The sequence below is a fragment of the Apus apus genome, chromosome 5 (assembly GCF_020740795.1).
Source record: "Apus apus isolate bApuApu2 chromosome 5, bApuApu2.pri.cur, whole genome shotgun sequence".
Classification (NCBI taxonomy): domain Eukaryota; kingdom Metazoa; phylum Chordata; class Aves; order Apodiformes; family Apodidae; genus Apus; species Apus apus.
The window spans coordinates 36064521-36084428 of NC_067286.1; the positions used below are offsets into that span (position 1 = coordinate 36064521).

The window sequence follows — 19908 nt, forward strand, 5'->3', positions numbered from 1 at the left end:
TTTGATAATGTATTTCGAAAGAAAGACAACATCAAGACATACTTAAACATGCTGTCTTATTCTAAAAAAAATACTTCATAAATAAGAAGATACAAGAATTTAAATTTTTCCTATTTGTTTTTTAAATAAGCACCAAGTCCTTAAATCTGCAATTACCTTTACAGAAGGTTTCCATTAAGCTAAAAATTAAACAAATGCAAAAACTATGTTTGATTTTTTGCAAAGTAATTTGGAAGGTATTTGAACACTAAACCAAAACCTTTTTGTAGACTTCCATTTTCCATACATAAATTAGTAAAAGATTTTTTTTTTTTTTAAGAATAAAGGCTTGTATAAACCACTGGACTATCCAGAATACAGGAAAACCCGAAGTATTCCAATTTTTTTCTTTATTAAAAAGTAGAATTATTTAATAACTAGATTTCTTTTATACGTACTTCACTAGTGTCCTCCCTAACAAAACTTCCAACCAATCCTTCTAAAAGATGAATAAAAACATTTTATGTAATAATAAACAAAAACAGGGCAATTTAACTTCATTATTACTATTTTAAGTCACACAGCTAACATTTCCTTAGAATTTATTTTTAGAAAGTTTACCTGTGCCTTTTAAGATTTCAATTAGAACTTCAATTACAGAATTATTCTACTAATCTTTTAGATATTTTTTGATAATTCAGTCAGTTCCATGCCTCTTCATAAAATTTGATTTTCACCTTTCAAAACTAAAATAAAACAACTATGTTGGAACAAAAGAAAAAATCTAGTGCTTGTAATGACAGCAATTTGCAAATGGAAACAGATTCTAGAAAATGTTTAGTTTGAAGAGGATTTGTAACAGAATCTGGATTAGATCTAACACTTCTCTTTTAAAATGGACCTTTTAGCAAGACTGGAGTGCATTAAAATAAAGCCAGTATTTTACTACAAGGAATTACTGAAGAGATTTACAAATGTATTAAAAAGTCAGTATACACACAAAGACACAGAATTATTATTTTATATCAGAAAATCCAGCTATGTTTTTAAGCAAAGCCAAAGAATAAGAGATCTACAAAACATTATTGATTACATGCACTAAGTTTTTATAATTTGTCCTGCATTAGTGGGTTGCATATCTGCATTAAAAACTGAAAGGAACTTTTGAAACAGTGTGTTTTTTCTTGCAAAGAGACCACGAACTAAAATAAAAGGTTATAAAACCCTTACACTAAAAGAGAACATGTATATTGGGCAAGTTCATACTGATAACCTGTATTACATAACTATTTTGATACACATCCCTTTATAGCTGAAAAGACAACCTATACAATCCTCACCAAAACACATACATTATTCCTGTGTTCATAATTTACTTGACTATTTTAAAATTAGACTTAGGAAGAAAAATATCTCCAAATGCAGATTCAAACTATCCAGCTGAGAAAACTTGACTACAATTGTTTGCAAAGCCAGAAAATGGTGAGAACACATTCTTCCTCAAAGGAAAAGACAGCAGTAAATGTTAACTGCCATAGACGAGCACCAGGGAAAAAAACAAACAACATTCCTTTGCTAGAATAAAAAAAAACCAAAACCGAACAAATAAACAAAACAAACAAAAAAAACACCTTTACAAAGAAATAATTATTTTATCAAAAGATCTAAATTGTAGTCATGTAGAGAATTTTTTTATATATATATACACTAATATTCATCTATCCCTATGTGAAAACACACCAGTATGGGACTATGCAGAATGGATGGATATTTCATCTTGCATATATTAAGTATTTACTTGAATTTAATGTTTGTACACAGAAACTGTTAGTAATTCTACTACCTTTGTAGGAGTGTCTCTACTCACTTTCCTAGGAGGCAGTGGCAATCAGAAAATAAATTATTTTCAGTTATCGTGCTTAAGAGACAAGAAAATTAGTTTGTATCCCATTTTGCTTAAAGTAACAATACCAGCAATGGAAAGATGGAAGAACTGTATCTCAGTATATTAACCTGCATATATAAAGAGTGTGAACAACTTTAATAAACACTGCACTTCAATGGAATATTTTATCTCAAGCAGCACAAAGAATGGGAAACAATTAGTCAGGTTTTGTTTACTTCCAAAAATCTTCACCCTATCTGAAAATGGGAAGTTTTACTCACCAAAAATCTGAATTCAGAGTGTTGGTTACATTTTTACTGGCAAAATTTATATTTGATGTTCAGAATGGAAAAGTGGAAGCAAAAAAGAAAATGTATGTTAAACAGCTTACAAACTAAACTACAAATTTTTCAGCATTTAGAACTTGCTGAACTATTACACTGAGATTCAGAATTTACAGGTCTGTAGAGGTAAAACTTGGAGCCCCCTAAAAATAACTTGAAGATTAAAACTGAAATTAAATCATTGTTGAGACTTCATCATCAGCTATTTCCAAATAAGCAGCAAACTCATAATATTTTTTTATTAAATATCTCTCTCCAATAATCTTCAGAATTTCTAAGACAGTCTGTACAGTAAGCTACCTCAATTTTCACCATGAAAAGGGGCAAATGTAGGAGACATCTCACACCTTGAGGCAGATGACACCAGTAAATTATTTCTACCCAGAAAAAGCATCCATGCAGAAATCCAATATGAAAACCATCTTTTGTTTTTGAACAAGGGAAAAAGCAACTGGGGAAGTGATAATCCCCTTAGAATCCAGTATTTAAATGCTATGTGAAAACTGCTGCACTCTAAAGGGATTAACACAAAGTAACCTGTTCAAAGTAGAGTGAAACTTTAAAAATTATTCAATATGAAGTAACACAAACTTATTCAAATGTCCTGAAGTACCTTGGTCTTTCCCTCTAAACAGACTTACCTATGAGGATGCTGGATTATCTATGGATCTGAATCTATACTACAGTTCACAAATCTGTTTGCTTATAAATTGGAATCACTTCACATAAAACAGTGAAAAGCAGCATTCACCAGTGATCCATATTGGGACTGGCTATTTAACATCTTTGCCAGCAACATGGGATTGAGTGCACCCTTAGCAAATTTGCTGACTACACCAAGCTGTGTAGTGCAGTTGACATGCTGGAGGGGATGGGTGCCATTCAGAGGAACCCTGACAGGCTGGAGAGGTGGGACCATGCCAACTTCATGAAGTTCAACACAGCAAAGTGGGTCAGGGCAATCCCAAGCACAAATACAGGCTTGGCGGAGAACGGATTGAGAGCAATCCTGAGGAAAAGGACTTGAGGGTGTTGGTTGAAGAGAAGCTCAACATGAGCCAGAAATGTGTACTTTCAGCCCAAAAAGCCAACTGTATCCTGGGCTGCATCAAAAGAAGTATGGCCAAGGGAGGTGATTCTCTCCCTCTGCTCTACTCTTGTGAGACTCCACCTCAAGTGCTGTGTCCACTGCTGGAGTCCCCAGCACAAGAAGCACACAGAGCTGTTGGAGTGAGTCCAGAGGAGGTCCAAGAATATGATGAGAGGGCTGGAGCACCTCTCCTACGAAGACAGAGAGACTTGGGGTTGTTCAGCCTGGAGAAGAGAATGCTCTGGGGAGACCTTATAGCAGTCATCTAGTACCTGAAAGGGGCCTACAGGAAAGTTGGAGATAGGCTTTCTAAAAGGGCATGTAGTGATAGGACAAGGGGGTTTCAAACTGAAAGAGGATAGATTTAGATTAGATATTAGGAAGAAATTCTTTAATGTGAGGATAGTGAGACACTGGAACAGGTTGCTTAAAAAAGTTGTAGATGTCCCCTCCCTGGAAGTGTTCATGGTCAGGCTGGATGGGGCTTTGAGCAATATGGTCTAGCGAAAGGTGTCCCTACCCATGCAGAGGGGTTGGGACTCAATGGTCTTTAAGGTCCATTCCAACACAAACTATTCTGTGAGTCAATAAAAATATGCCATCATTCTCTCTTAGTTTGCCAGTAAACTGCATCAGAATTCAGTAAATAATTATTATCAGCACTTTTCCCTCAAAGTTAGCATTGTGACATTACACCTCTTTCTAAACCTACTGAAGTAGGTCATACTACAAAAACACTAACTTTATATTTGTTCCCGAAATACTTTTAGTTTTAAGCAAACTTGACTTGAGTATCAAATAAACATCATCAGCTTATCTACACTTCCAAGTAAGCATACTTTACAATATGAAAGCCTCATCACCAAAAAACAGTGCTACTAATATATACTAACTTACACCAAAACCCCTGCATGCTTTCTTAGTTTTGTCTTCATAAAAACTGTGACTGGAAAAAATACATCCAAATGAAGAAACCTTCATGCTTAAAACTACTGAGAGCATTACAATCACCTATTCTGATGTCCTATACAATAACATTTCACAGAAAGAAATCCCTCTATTGTCTTAGGAGCCCATTTAACTATATGTATATTTTCAGGATAAAGGTCATTAAGTTTTAATTGCAATTGGAATACTGTAACCCTTAGGAAATTGTTGCCAACACTTCCAAAAGTTTGTATTGGAAGAAACAAGGCACACAAATTAGAACTGGCCATTCTAGTAAAAAATAAATAAAGACAAATAAACAAAAAATTAAAATAAAATCAATTCTCGTCAGTCAATAAAAGGCTCACAAAATTGACAAGCAGAGACTTCTTTATAGAAGAAAACACACAATAATAATTTTGCTTAAGATGAAACTTAACAATTTCCTAGGCTGTTCAACATTTAAAGCATGGTAGCCATTTACACACCATACAAATGGCATTCCATCAAAAAAAGACAAAAAGTGGATAAAAAACGAGGAGTTATTTTTCCTCATTCTGAACAGACACGTGTTGGAGATGTAAAAATCAAGGTACTTATTTTACAATAGTGGATGACTAAATTTTGTGCCCTTCTCATGTCTGCACTCTCCAAAACAGAAAATGCTAAGCTAACAAAGCATGAAGGACAGAACTGGAACTACTCCTGAACACCTAAACCAATATTCTTTCAATATCACAAACATGAGCCATTGAAAAATGTAATACAGAAACAAGAGAATTATTAGTTACTAATCAAAGTACCATTTAAAAACCAAATAAAATTTTAAATTAATTAGGTATGAATATATTCCTTAATTCAAACTCTGACCTTGCTTCCACTATCCACTCTGTGTCTCTAAGACTAGAAGGTTACAGAACATCTGCATAAACTGAGAAGGTCTTGTTTTTACAAGGTGCAAGAAACCTAAAAAAGGACAAATTTAGCACCTCATTTCATCGATCTTCTCATTAAGAACATGCAAGACAGACTTGGAGGCTAGCAACTATATGTGGATTTCTACATAGACTTAAAAATACAGTTCTTAACAACCTAACTGATTTAAAATCTGGCTACCTGAGGAACTATTTGTTTCCTTCTTCTAAATACTAGTTATTTAGGGTAAAAAAGAAAAACAAAATTAAAAAAAAAAACAGACCTCATTATAAACTCCTGTAAACTGAAGAGACACTGGCTACACAAGGTAACTTCCTTTTTATAGAATCTCTTTCCAGTCCAATTCTAAGAGTTCACCTGCACATCATCCAAAATTATCACATCTTTTTTCTGATTATTTGGGAACAAGTCATCATAAAAAAAAAATTTCATTTCATGCATCATGTTGCCACTAGCTAGAACAGCTAGCCATAGATGTAGATCAATACAGAACTAAACAGCTTATGAAACTATAAAGTATATATTTTGTTATTGTTAAAAGCAGTGCAAATACTAGATGAACACTTGGCATTACAAATCTAAACAAAAACACAAAAACTTATACCCCTGAAAAATAATCTTTGTGAAGTTAACACTTCCTCTTTTTTTTTTTTTTTGAGCATTTCATTATGCTAGAAATTACATACTGCCTGAGAAAGGGCAATGTCAACAAAAACTGGCAGACTTAAGAGTGCTGCACTGCACAGTAAAAGACTCAGAAGTTAGGAAGTGATATAATTACAAAGGAGCTCCTGAGTAATCACATTTTTACTTTAGATTGACAGAGTCACCAAGTGTTCATCTAGTACAGTAAGTAGAAGACATACAAGGAAGAAAGTGTGCACACACATGCAAGACAGAAGACAAACTTCATACATGTTCTATGTCTATCACTTCTCATTGCAACAAGTCATTTTTATAAAGCTTTAAGGCATTCAGTAGCAGCATTTCACTGCAGACCTTTGAATATCAGCACAGACAGAATGCCAGTAGAGCCTCTCTTGCTCCACAGAAGTTTTCTTCAAATCCAGGTCAATAAACTTTTAAAAGCCATCTATTTCTTTTTTTTTTTTTTTTTTGGTGTGTGTTTTGCAAGAAAACTGTTGTTAGACTGCCAGATTACAATAAAACAAATATTCTGTAACTCCAGCTCAATACTGCTGCCAAAACGGTATCTGCTGCAGCATCTAAATTACTGCTGCTGCTGCTACTACTATATACTGTCCTACCTACACTCTGGCATTTCCCAACACCAGATTACAGATGGGGACAAAATGTAAACCTCAGCAAGATCAATCTCCAACTCAATATACAGCGCAAATAGTCTTTTCACCTTCCCTCATAGCCAGAATATTTCACTGCCCAACTCTTTGGGAACACACTCTGATATAGTTTGAATTCTATAAGCACACTGGATGCTCAACAAAGCCAACTGAATCAACACATGCCATTTCCTACTTTTCCAGTGCATGATTTTATAAAAACATTTTCAATAATTTCTGTTATAGAGAATCCACAGTTGTATATTCAGTGAAATATTTGTACTTTTTTATGTATAGTTTGAATATCAGAGTTTAAAACACACTATGAAGATGATAAATTGCTCCTGCCTCTGATTATCTCGTTCTTTACAGAGAATTTTCTTCCCCATATTGACATTGAAGACTCTAAGAAGAACTGAAGTCACTACCTGAAAATAAAATGAAAGAAAATACATGTACATACAAATCTTCCAAGAGCTTTGGAGGTGTGCACTATGGTTCTTGCTTCAAACAAACAGGTGCCACTCTAGGAAGTGGGGGAAAAATAGTACAAATGTGTGAAGCTCTTTATGTGGGAGATTGTAAGAGAGTTAAATGGCATTGAGCAAGGCACAAAAAGTGCTTTTAAAATAGAAACAAGGGAACATGCAGAGAACCTCAGTATCTAATTTAATTAATGATTGAGAATGCAAAGGCTCCAACTGGTGAAAAATTAGCAGCAGCCATGAATTTCACTGTAGTTCTGTATAACAAGTAATCTTACCTGAGTGATTCTCAAAAAAATGTCAACACATCGATTGTATTTTTCATCTGATCCTGTCAATGCTGAGATGACAGGCCCTGCAGGATGCAGTGAGAGATCAATGATGAAAAACAGATGTTTATTCTTTTCACAATCAAAACCTAAAAGACCAGGCAAATAAGAAATTTTGTCCAAGATTCATGCTCCTTTTTATCCAACAAATGGTAATGTGACATAATCACTTTCATATACATAAGTTGATGAGAATCTCTCTTCCTCACTCACAAGGGACATGACCTCAAATCATTCCTATCACCAACATATAACTTTAAATCTGATCCCTAATACACTATTCTTTCAAGTGCTGTTTGGTCACATAGTTAGTTATTTACATCGGCTACTTCATACATCAACCTATATTCTCTAGGCTTTCAAGAAGGAGACCTAATTTTGTCAATTACACAGAACACTTAAACCTTACACAAAATGTATTGCAATTCAGAAGTCGAGAAGAGCACTGAAAAACAGTATTAGCTCAAGCCAAGAGTAGTAACTTAATATTGAAAATATTCAAAAAGTTACAAAGATGTATTAGCACTGTACAGTTGGGAGCTGAATTCCATAGCTGTGTTTCCAAATACAGCTTTTTCGATCAGACCAGGTAAGTACTTGCAAATGAATTTAATGCTTGGCTATAATCAGGAACAGCATGTTTAATATTAAGAAAACTTCAATCAAATTCAATCATAATTAATTATCAAATATGTTAAAGGAAAATACGGGGGATGGGAATTTAGACAGTTGTCATTTTATTATATATTGAAATAATTAACATGTATATGAAATAAAGAGAAAATTTAAAATAGAGTATCCTGACAATCATTTATCTATTTTTAAATTAAAATACAAGCTTTGTAGTTAATCCTTATAATGCTATGAGTAATCACAAACTGGGACACACATAACCCTGAAATCAAAACAAAAATAGGACAGAACAGAACCTTGCAACTATCTCATGTAATAGTTAAAAGATCTCTAGGCTAAACTCTGGTTTGATATTTCTTTTGAGGGATGGAAAGACAGAATGGCCCTGAATACCACAGGGAAGGTAAGGAACCCGACAGTTTCCTAAAGCTGTGCCATGCAGTCAGGAAGGTGATTGTAGCGTATCTACAGTAAATTAATAGTCTCGCACATGCAAAGCACATTTATTTATTCCAACTGTCAAATACCAAATTCCAATTTTACATGTTTCCATGTTACTAAAAATCCTTAAAAGAATCACAGGAATAAGCCAGCAGGACCACCAAGCACGCTTCACTACAGAGCATACTATAGTACAACAGAAATTCACACCAGACACCAACACTATAACTCTCCTCATTTGTAGACAATGTATTTGTTGTCAACATAAACACAAATACTGTTGCTAAGTCCATTATAATGGTGATTTCAAAACTTTAATTAACTTAGTTACTCCACAGATCTATTTGATAAACAGTAAAAAGGTATTAGTTTTTCAAGTACATTAAGAATTTTATGCTAGTGTCAAACACTTGCAGCTAGACAACCAAAAGGCCTACCTAGAAACACTACCATCAATAGGAGTCAAAAATGCAGCCTTTCCATTTCTAGTTATGTATCGCATTTTATACCATGACACTGCAGCCTCTGAGAGTCAGATTAATTAAGACCAACAGCAGCTGCAGAGCAACATGAGAAGCACACTGCCACAGCTCTCACCAGTCCAAACCAATTACCTGCAGCATTCCAACACTGGAAAACTGACAACTATCATACTCCTCACCAAGTCATTAACTCCCACTGGCCTACTGATAAATGTTAAAAAACGAACTAACCTCTTTTTTAAAGAAAGACTGCAAAGCTGACTGCACCTGTGCCAGGATGCAATGATTAGTCCCAGAGAGATGCCTGCCAGTTAAATCTCTACAGATGTTGCTTAACTTTATGGTAGAGCTGTGTCCAAAGAAGGGAAGGAGATAGCAGTCAGGCACAAGCCCTTCTCCCAAATCCCTCTACGTTCCATTTCTAAAAGCCAGTCTGACAAATTCACTAAATCCAAGGTTTTCTCCTCTGGCCAAAAAGCTACTGATCACTGAAGAAATAAATTCTGTAGTCAACTACTGGTGACATCTAAGTTAATGCAATTAAAGAAAATGAATGAGTATTTGAAAAAGGTATTGCTTGTTACAGGCTGCACCCACAAAAAAACAACTACATGTTTCTTCACTGAACGAAGGAGAAGAGGAAAACAAGAGATTCAGGCATTCATTTTTTATATATGATTATTTATTAATTTTAAAATATTAGCTCCAAGACATATAACTCTGACAAATATCCATTAAAATTTTGCTCTATCTGCAAAATACCACTGAAGTATTGTATGGAAATTTTAAACTTTACAGAAGAGAAAATTTAGTTTTCAGTGCATACCAAGTTCAGCTATTTTTCTTAGGCTTTGAGTTTATAGCAGTTTTGTTTCATTTGTTTTGTTGTGTTTTTTTTCAGAATGCATAAGTCCAAAAAGGAGATACTGTCAATGAATAATTGCTTTACAGAACTTTTAACTTTATCAAAAAACAGTACTGTTGCTAGAAGCACCTACATTGGCATAAGTTTTGTAATCTACTGAGTTTTCAATTTATATTGAAAACTAGTCAAAAGCAATCACAAGAAAAACAGCCATCCTCACTTTGTTCTTTATTTTGCCCACCAAGTGAAGATAATAATAAGTTTGTATCCTTTATTAAAGTTAGACTAACAATTCCCAAATCCATCACAAGTTGATTTAAATCTTTCTTATACAAAACAAGGACACAGCACTTTCTTAAAACCAAAGCTATTTACTAAGTCAAAGATTATTCACTCTTATTCTTAAACATGAATAAGCCCCTACATGTAGAAGAAATCAATGCAAAAATTCGACTTAAACTTCCACTCAAAATTTATCTAAGCTTACTAAATGAAAAGCTGATAGGTGACAGAACACTGGGTGACCAAGATATGTAACAATCTCGAGATCATACCAAGTTACAGATTCAGTTTCAGCTTCCTTTTAAATGTAAAATACTAAGGATCTGCTGGCTAAGAAGCTAACTTTTTTTTCTTCTGTTCCAGTAACCAGGCAACAGACAACTGTCCAACTGAGAATTATCTCTCTGAACAGCTGGCAATCAACACTTGGGAGTTTTTGGTGGTTGATTTTTTTTTTTTTTTTAACAAACAGAAAGACCAGTGATTCCAGTGATTACTTTACAAACCTACACAGCTCATGATTCTAACCCTGAAATGTCTGTTCTCTATTTAGTCATTTCCTCAGTCCCATTATTCCCCAAGTTACTCATAAAGGTTAACTTTTTCAACAGAATCTAAAAATCTTAGATATATACTTTAGAAGTCTCTAATTAGCTAACATTAACAACTTAGAAAAAAATTACAAGTATCAAGAATAACAGTGAATTGTCATTACTGATTGTATGACAAACCACCATCAAGGAGCCATGACAACAGACAGCTAATAACTAATACCATTCTCACTTCTAACTCCATTACTCTTTTTCCTCTTCTATACCTGAAAAAGCAGCATTGCACTTCACCATTATTTCAAGTGTGGATTTGTAAACAGATTCGTTTCCCTACTAGACTTTAGGTTAGTTTTAAGAGTTACAAATTAACAAGACAATTCCTTTACATAATAAAGACAATAATAATGGTGAACCAAGCTTGATATAACTTCCCGCTTCCTAACACCTTAATAGGAGCAATGAAGCTAGAAAGTGAACTTATTAATTATAAAATTCAATAAACTTGTGTTATGTACACTTTCAGTGTGTTTAAAAGTTTTTTAAGAGTCAGAATAACAGACTTTTCAAAAGGATACTTGCACAAAGATTAGGTAGATGATTTCCCATAGTACCTGAATGTTCAAAAAAAACACCCTGATATTCAAACACAAAACATCTCCATCTCAAGAACAAGTCACTTGACAAAAACGTAACAGACACGTAACACTTTATACACTCTCTACATGAGGCAGGGGAGGAAACTTCCACCTTTTGTCTTTTCCAAATATTTGCTTCATTACTGATTAGAAATCTGTTATAAGAACAAAACAGCTAATCTATTGTTTAAAGCAGTAAAACCTCATCCCCATTTAATTATCTTTTTGTTAATCTCTGCTCTTAATATGATCTAATTTCAGTACTCATATGACTTCACATTCCAATAAACTGAAAAATACCGAGGTGAAATTCACTTAAGCACGAACTTCAAAACACACAAGATCCCATTGCAAGATAAACAACATTATACAATATAACATAATTTTGTGTGTGTGTAAGCAGGTATGAGACTAAGGTGGGAGCGCAGAGAGAGAGAGCAAGAGAGAAAGCAAGCAAGATTGCGCATCACCATTTGCAATGGAAAAAATACATATATCCAGGGTAGTTTTCATTCCAGCACTATAATTCAGAGAAACAGGTAAGGCAATGAGATTTTAGTACAACCAAAATACTGACTCTTTATATTATTAAAAATAAAAACTTATTTTAAAATACCTTCACTGAACGGCCACTTTCTTTATTAAGCTCACTTCATTAATATTAAAGTTGCATGGCCACACCTGTATTTAAATTTTAGACAAGAACCTACTAGTCAACACACACACACTGTACTTCTCCACAGAAAGGATCAGCACCATTAAAATTAAAGTAGGGCATATTTTGCCATTTTACGTTCATTTCCACTAATCTAGGGGGACAAGCCTGAAAAGGAAAGAATCGGGGATAATCTAAGTACAGTAACCAAAGTCAAATTGCAGAAGTCCAGATAATTAGAAAAAGTGGGCTGGTAACCTGAAAACAGAGCAATGAACTGTATACTCAAAAAATAAGACTACAGTGGACAGTAATGTATTTATATACTGTTTCCTATTTTGTAAACTAAAACATTCAATGAAAGGCTGTTTTTTCCTGCAATTTCTTGTAATTAGAGCTGCCATATAATTCTTCAGTAATTATGTCACCTTTTGATGCACAAAAATAATTCCAACAGAAATCAGTCTGCATACTGAAGTCCTATATCACAGAGAAAAAAAAGAAGACTATTAGATCATAGGAACTACTAATGACTTCTGTATTACAACCAGCTTCCTCCTTTCCAACCAGCAACTTACTCAGACAATGCTAAAAGTTTTCAGAAACACAGCAAAGTTTTACAGAAGCTTTGGCAAAGGAACATTCCATAGAGAAACATACATTAAACACATTTATAGTCACAACCAACACAGGTGCAGACAAAGTAACTTCTATTAGGAACACAGAATAATTTTTTAAGAACGTTTGCAAGAAAAATAAACCATTTATTTATATTAGCTATTTAATAAGGTCTGTATTCCCTAATGCTATAGGAACACAAGAGTCTGGAAGAAACCCAAAAGCCACCAGCTCAGAGAATGCCAGGACCTCCAAAAATTCCATGGGCTAGTGGTCAAACACAAACAGAAAGACTTGTAAGAGCTAGCCACGCCGGAATCCATTTCTCATCCCTGTACTCTGCTCTATTAGGTATCAGTCACCAGCTTCCTTAAGACACTCTTTCTATTCGACACACCGTGGCTGCAAATTCAAAACAGACTCTGAAGTCAAGCTGGAACTTCATTTGCACCTGTTACGTACAGTGAAACTGCTGGAGCCTTGCTGCCCTAGTTATTTATATTATTACTACTGATTTTAAGAGAGAATGTGTTTATATTGCAAAGGTTTTTCCTCATGGGATTCTAGCTTACCATTTTTTTTTTTATTTTTCATAGGTTCTTCTGCTACTACTGCTGTACCTTTACAATTTGCTACAAAAAAAAAAAATGTAATTCTGATTTAATCAGAAAACAGAAGCGCTATGCAAGAACACTGAACAAAAGATCTAATCTTCAATGCGGCCTTTCCCAGTGAGTGTAAATAAACTGTAGTAAAATGAAAAGGCTTGTAATTTGTTATTTGGAATATTCTTCATAAACACCAATTTTCTGTAACATCTTTGCATATCTGATACCACCTCATGTATAATGCAGAAAATCTATTTATTTTAAATCTATTGACAGTGAATTTAATTTACTATTGTGGCACTTTACCCAGATTGTGTTATTAATTCTGCAATCAGTCTCTTTTGAATGTTTTTATTTCTTCCAAGACTTTTCACAATTCTACATTGATTTTTTTTTTCCCACCCTAACATACCTTTCAAAATAAAGGACCATTTTCTCTAACTTTGTAAAGAAAAGTTAAAAAAAAACTACCAACAACAACAACAAAAAAAAACAACAACAAAGACAAGCATCAGTTCATAAACTGTATCTTTAACAGGAAAAATCTACATGCATCACTCTAACCTCTGACATTTGAGCATTATAATTATAAACTACATTCACTAAGGAGATGTACAACAGGTGCATTAAAATTTCCACATCAAAAATCATCATTGCAAATAGACCACAATCTCACCATTAATACATTTTCCACTTGTCCCTGATACTTAAGTCAGAGGATGGGAAAGCTAAAGCTCCAGTGTTAGCATTCTATTTACATCCGTATCAACCACCTTCACTATTTTGTAGAATTCAGTCATCTTGTTAAACTAGATCAAACGCAAAGCAGCTCTTATTTTTCCAGCAGAAAAGAGTTATAACAGCTAGTCAATTCATGTCTAAATCACCAGTTATTCCTCAAAATAACAAAATCAAAACACACACACAAAAAAGCATTATCTGTGTTATTATTTCACATCAGTGTTTAAAAAGTCCTCTAGAATAAAGTTCAATTACAGAATACTAATTTGTTAAACTTTATGAAAAAAACCCACAATTATTCGGTTCAGAAGCTAAAGTCTTGAGTACCATTATGTAAGGCTCCTTCTTCAGAAATCTTATAAAGGAGAAAAGCTAAACCGGGTATTTATTATTGTTATACGCAAATATTAAAAACTTGTTTCTTGTGCATAGACGCAATTGATATAAAATACTCCTTTCTTTATTCATCAAAAGTATTTTATACTTTTACAGCACAGTTTTCTTGCACTATTGTGAAAAACATAACATAAAGAATATCTAAAGAGCAGCACTTGTCCCCTTAGCTTCACTCCAGAGTCAGTGAACAAAGCAATGAAGCAGAAAGAAGGTACATAATGCATTTAAAGTAAATGGCCCATTCTTTAAGAGGAGGCCTCTCATTTTTACTCATTCTAGCTTAATTGTCATTACAATGTCTGGAAACTTCAAACGAACAATTATTTTTATGCCAGCTGTCAAGTTGGTTCCTTAAAGCCATATCTATTTATTTTTTAAATTAAAAAAAAAAAAAAGCAATCAAAATGTTAATGAAAATATTTTTTGGTAGAAGCATTGCAAATGTCTTTAAACATGTTTCAAGCAGTTAAGATTGCTAGATGGTGCCCACTCCATTCCATACAAGAACATTTACATTCACTGTTGCACTTTGTAGCACACTTTTCTCAGACAATGCTTCCAGCTGCACTGGAAGCTTAATCGTCAATATATGAAACAGACTGGCATGTAGACATCCCTTTGAATTTAATAATAAAGAATTGGCTAATTTTTGCACCTACCTGGGTAAAAATCTTTGGATTTAGACAGCTTGATGGTGGCCCCAGTCTCTTTCTGCAACTGAACAATTGTCTGTCCTCCCTTCCCAATTATAGATCCAGCAGCATAACTAGGTATGAGGACCTTTAGAAAATACTGGCCATCCTCTGAAAAATTGAGATATGAATGGTTAATATGGTTTACAAACTCTGATTCTTCCTCCCCAGACCCACAAGTAAACAAAATATTACATCTTTAAACTCATCCAGTAATCCATGCATTTACATCTAACCAGTTGCGTCATTCTATGAGGCATATTTAGATTATGCCTTTGACATTTTGAAATATGTACGTTTATTCTGAGCAAATTAAAGAATCCACAAAGATTCCTTAATTCTTTATAAGAATAAAATCCAAATTAGATTTAAAAAGTGGATTTTTTTTTTCCCAGTGGTAACTACAGCATGCAGAAATGATCGGACCCCTTTAAAAAAATAAAGCTCTGCACGAAAACGTGCCTAGTGGCAACTACAACCTTGCTTGAAAATACTGCGAAAGAAATGTCAAAACTAAGAAGGAATGAATTGTAAATTCTGATGGGCTATTTGTCATTAGCAAACACATGAGAATAGCAATTAGCTATTGCCTGCATTCTTCTGAAGTGAGCAAAACGACTACTCTGCTACCAAATAACCCACCCAAAATGTGGTGTTTTATTCCAAGCATTTCAGCCACTGCCAAGAAAACAACTCAACATGGTGTGGATGGAATCACTTGCCTAAGTAATCCTGATGTACTCCTTTAGCACTTCTTAAGCAACAATGATCTCTTTTAAGCTCATTAATTAAAGGACATTAAGAAGAATTTTTCCCAAATGATCAAAAGCCTAAGTCACTTATTTTAAATACACTTAAAAAGTGACGAGATGGACAATGCCAGTCCTCTGACCACCACTACCGTTAAAGCACACAATTGGAACAGGAAAAAAAAATGTAATGAATGGAGAGGAAAAAAACAAACAAAAAAAAAAAACAACACAAAATTAAAAAAGGATTCCCAGTCTGATTCGGCAATGATTTGTGCCCTCACTCCACTGCTAAACCCAGCTACACTGAAGTCTAAGGACCTTCTGTAACCAGCTCCTAAAAAGTGCAAGACAATGAGGTTACAGTGCGCCTCCAGACTTAGGCTCTCCCCAGTAATTAGGCAACGTCCCACTAGCACAGATATCAAGATTTTTATCATGAAACCTGTTTCACAAAGTTGTTACTTTTGCCCCTAAGCAGGAGGAACAATCCCGATTCATCTTACTTATCTTATCCGAGACTATGAGCGTCTTAAGCGCCTGTGTGTGACAGTCGTGCCCACCCGTATTAGCATTGTTGGCTGAACCGTGCACTGCGCGCAGCCAGACCGCTGCTCTTAATACTGGGCAAATAAATTCACCTCTGCCTCGGTGCATTGTTATGACGGCTCCAGTGCAAACGGATGGAGGAGATGCTGGTCCCGTTATAACTCATCTCCTCCAGGAAGCTCAGGATGTTAACTAGCGAGTCCCCGCAGCCGAGAGACGACTCGCCCCACCACCAGCCAGCCCTCGCCCCCAGCACGGCACACACTGGCCGTGGATACGCTGACAATAGAAGAGAGGCCAAGGAGAAGGAAAACGCACGGCAAGGCTGAAATTCAACTTGCGACCCAGAGGATGTAGAAAGAAGAAAGTGCGTTTGCCGTCTCCTTCCAGCTGCCATTTATTTTCGCCCATCGTTAGGACGGGCGAGGGAGATAGCTGGGCTGCAGAAGCCCCTTGTGTTCCCTCCTAGTCTCCGTAGGGTCACGGCTGTGCAGCCCCAACGTGGATATTAAATAAAAAGACTGGTAGATGCTGAAAACCGACGCCATTTTGATGAATGATAACATTAGAGAAATGGGAATGTTTGGGGGGGAAGGGGGAGAGGCAGGCAGGCAGGTAGGGAAGCAGAGAGGTGGGTGGGTTGGGCGGGGGGGGAGGTGACAGAGGATATACCCACCGCCCGTGTTGGTCCTCTTGGTGCTGCCGGCTTCAGGGGGGGCTTCAAGCGGTCTTTTCCGGGAATCCGGCGGGTCCAGGTCTATGGGAACCCCGGTGTGGGTCCCGTTCTGCTGGATGGGAGCTGCCGCCATCATGTTTGCTGCTGCTCGAAGGAGAATTGTCTCTTCCCTTCTGTGGTGGGGGGGCAGGGAGGGAAGGGGGGAGGAGGAGGAGGAGAAGGAAGGGGGAGGAGGAGGAGGGGAGGGGGCTCGTCCCGTTCTCTTGTCCTTTTCGAAAATGTAGACCTAAGCTAGGGATTGTCGAGGATGCTGCGCGCCTTGTTTATCTGGCAACCGGGGGGAGGGAAGGGAAAGGAGGGAGGGAAGCGGGCAGGACTGGGCTGGAGGAGCAGCTGCAGTGCAGTGTCAGGAGGAGATGGGAAGGGAGACAGGGGAACGAGGGGGGCGAGAGAGGGAAAAGAAAGGGAGGGGGGGAGGGAGAAGAGGGAAAAGAGTGAAACAGGAGGAGGAGAGGACAGAGTGGGAGAGGAGAGGAAGAGAAAGAGGGAGTGAGTGGGAGAGGAGAGGAGGGGAGAGAACGAGTGAGACAGGCGGCGGGGAGGGAGGGGGATAAGGAGGGAGTTGAGGGAGCGAGCGGTGTAAATGGTGGGCGAGGGAGTGAGTGCGTGATGATTCACACTGCCTCTTGAGCCCCCCTCCGTCCCTGCCTGCCCTAGTGCCGCGCCCGGCGCTGCGGCTCGGCTGCCCGCCGCTCTCGGGCTCTCTTGCCCTCTCTCACTGACGGGCTCGTGTGCTCGGGGGTGGAAAGGGGGATCTCTGCCCGTGCGGCGCTGCTCCGCTCTCGACCCAGCACCACCGCCGCGCGCACGGGCTAGGCGGCCACCGGCTGTGAGGCAGGGACCGCCACGCTCGGCGACACCGCAAAAACCCCAGAACAAGAGAAGCTAGAATCGTGGGAAGGGGCGCAAGCACGGCTGCAGGGAGAATAGGCGCGGGCACGGAGGGGGGAGGAGAGGACAGGACAGGGATAAAAAAGAAAGGCGGGGCTTCCTGCAAAGACAGGCGGGAGGCTTGGCCAATCGGAAGAAAAAAGAGCGAGGTAGGGATTGTAGCGAGCAGCCAATCACGAGCCGCAAGTGGAAATGCCGCTGAGGGGGAGGCGGGGGTGGCTTAACCTCTGCGGTGGCCGGCAGGGGGTGAGGGGCGGTGGTGGCGGGTAGGGGGACAGGCGAGAGGGAGGGAAGGAAGGGAGGGAGGGAGGGAAGGAAGGAAGGAAGGAAGGAAGGAAGGAAGGAAGGAAGGAAGGCGTGTGTGGAGGCCGGCGTCCGCTCCGGGAGGGTCTGCGCCGTGATGCGGCGTCACCTGGGTTACGCGTTGCGCCTCATAGGCCCGCAGCTGCGTGGGAGGAGGGCTGAGGGTGCTCGAGTAGGCGCTGAGATAGCGGGGGCGTCCTCGGTGAGCCTGGCGACTCCCCCCCTGCGCGGCGCGGCGCGGCGTGGTGTGACCCGGCTGGTGCGGACGGGGCCCTTCGTCCCCGCTCCGCACCCGGAGCCGTGCCCGCGCCAGGCTGCATCGCGCAGGCTTGTAGAAAAAACAGTAAAGATATTATTTTTATACTGTGACAGCCGTGCTAGCTGGAGCTGTGTGAGCCAGAGCGGCATTTCTTATGTAAATATTTCGTAGAAAATTCAAGTACGTCTCACTGCGACGAAGGCTGTTTCTGCTTACAAGTATCAAATGACTTAGGTTGAAGCTTAAAACGTTGTAAGGTGCAGGGGGTGGAGGTGGGAGGGCTTGGGGGGGAGGGAATTGTCTAGGCACTGTAAAAGCATTTTTACTCGAGTCTTTGCTATTTCATTGCCTTTTGAAAAAATGTTCTCAAACTGATATAAACATAATGGTAGCAGTCAGTACTAGAGCATCAATTCTGTACAGAATTTAGAAACGTGTTTACTGCATTAGACCATGCTCTGTGCTAAATTTGTATTGATACGTATGAGTGCAGGATGGCTGCTGACTTGATTCCTCTCGCTATGCAAGCTTAAAACCTGGCCATTTGTGGATGAAATCCAATTTTCATTCTAAGCTCCCTGGGACCCTCAGCCTTAGTTTTAGTAATCACCATTAATACAGCCCCAACAATTTTAAGTACTTAAAATACGAATTTCATGTATAATATATAATACTGCACAACACCTCTACATATAAATTATAAATCATATATGTAGTGCTCTATAGGATATTAAAACATGGACACTTTATCATCTAAACTGGCTTCTGCCTGCAAGCATTCACAAATTAAGAACTCAATCCAGAACTGTACGTAACTTCCAATGACTTCTTTCGAAATCGTGTACTGGGAGTGTGGTATCTAGACTCCTCACAGGCAGATTCAGTAACAATTTGATAGCATATATGGTCAGAAAAATGATTGTATAAAAATGGAACTTTCTTACTCATCATATACCCTTTGTATCTAAGATACTCTGACTCATAATTGCTTAGTTTACTAACTGAAATAAAATTTTAGGCTTCTGTTACCTTGGCAGTTGCTGACACAATTATGGTACAGCAAGCTGGGGACTGGTTCTAGCTCTTGCATTTTCTTTACTAAGTTCCAGTTGAATAATTTTAATTAGTATTTGAGCCAGAAAGAGCATAGCCTGACTTAAAAATCTCAGGTGCAGTTTGTAGGGTCATCACTCCTAAGAGGCCTCTTTTTTATTTGTAAACCGAGCTAATTACTTATAGAAAATTTTGAAGACAAAATAAAAAACCCCACAATGTTCAATGAAGCCATCTTGAGTCAATTTCCGCAGTGGAACAGGGTAAATTATAACACTGCTCCCTTTATGTCACTGAATGTGTCCCATTCATCTGTAGTAACATTGAATCAAACAATTATCTTATTTTAAGACCACATCTGTTTTACTGTGCCCCCACACCAATTTTAATTATGTGGCAGATCTGATTGGATTCAGCACCTGCAAGTCTTCCCTTTGGGAGCTCCAATTAGCTTATAAAACATTTACTTGATTGCATTCTTTAAACAGAAGTA

General features: G+C 37.7%; 1 protein-coding gene across 8 annotated transcripts in view; it reads right to left on the reverse strand.

The window, feature by feature from the left end:
- The window catches only part of NOVA1 (NOVA alternative splicing regulator 1), a 149908-nt gene extending 132403 nt beyond the window's left edge, over positions 1-17505 (reverse strand). The window contains exons 1-2 of one of the 8 annotated variants that reach the window (XM_051620227.1): positions 16850-17505; positions 14843-14986 (exon numbers count right to left, since the gene is read on the reverse strand). In XM_051620227.1, coding sequence (XP_051476187.1) covers positions 14843-14986; positions 16850-16985 — 280 coding nt within the window. In that variant the 5' untranslated portion in view covers positions 16986-17505. Of the gene's footprint in view, positions 1-7225; positions 7303-14842; positions 14987-16130; positions 16688-16849 lie in introns of those variants that run through there. The other 7 variants (XM_051620225.1, XM_051620228.1, XM_051620226.1 and 4 more) reach the window with 7 other exon arrangements.
- Between the last annotated feature and the right edge of the window lie 2403 nt (positions 17506-19908).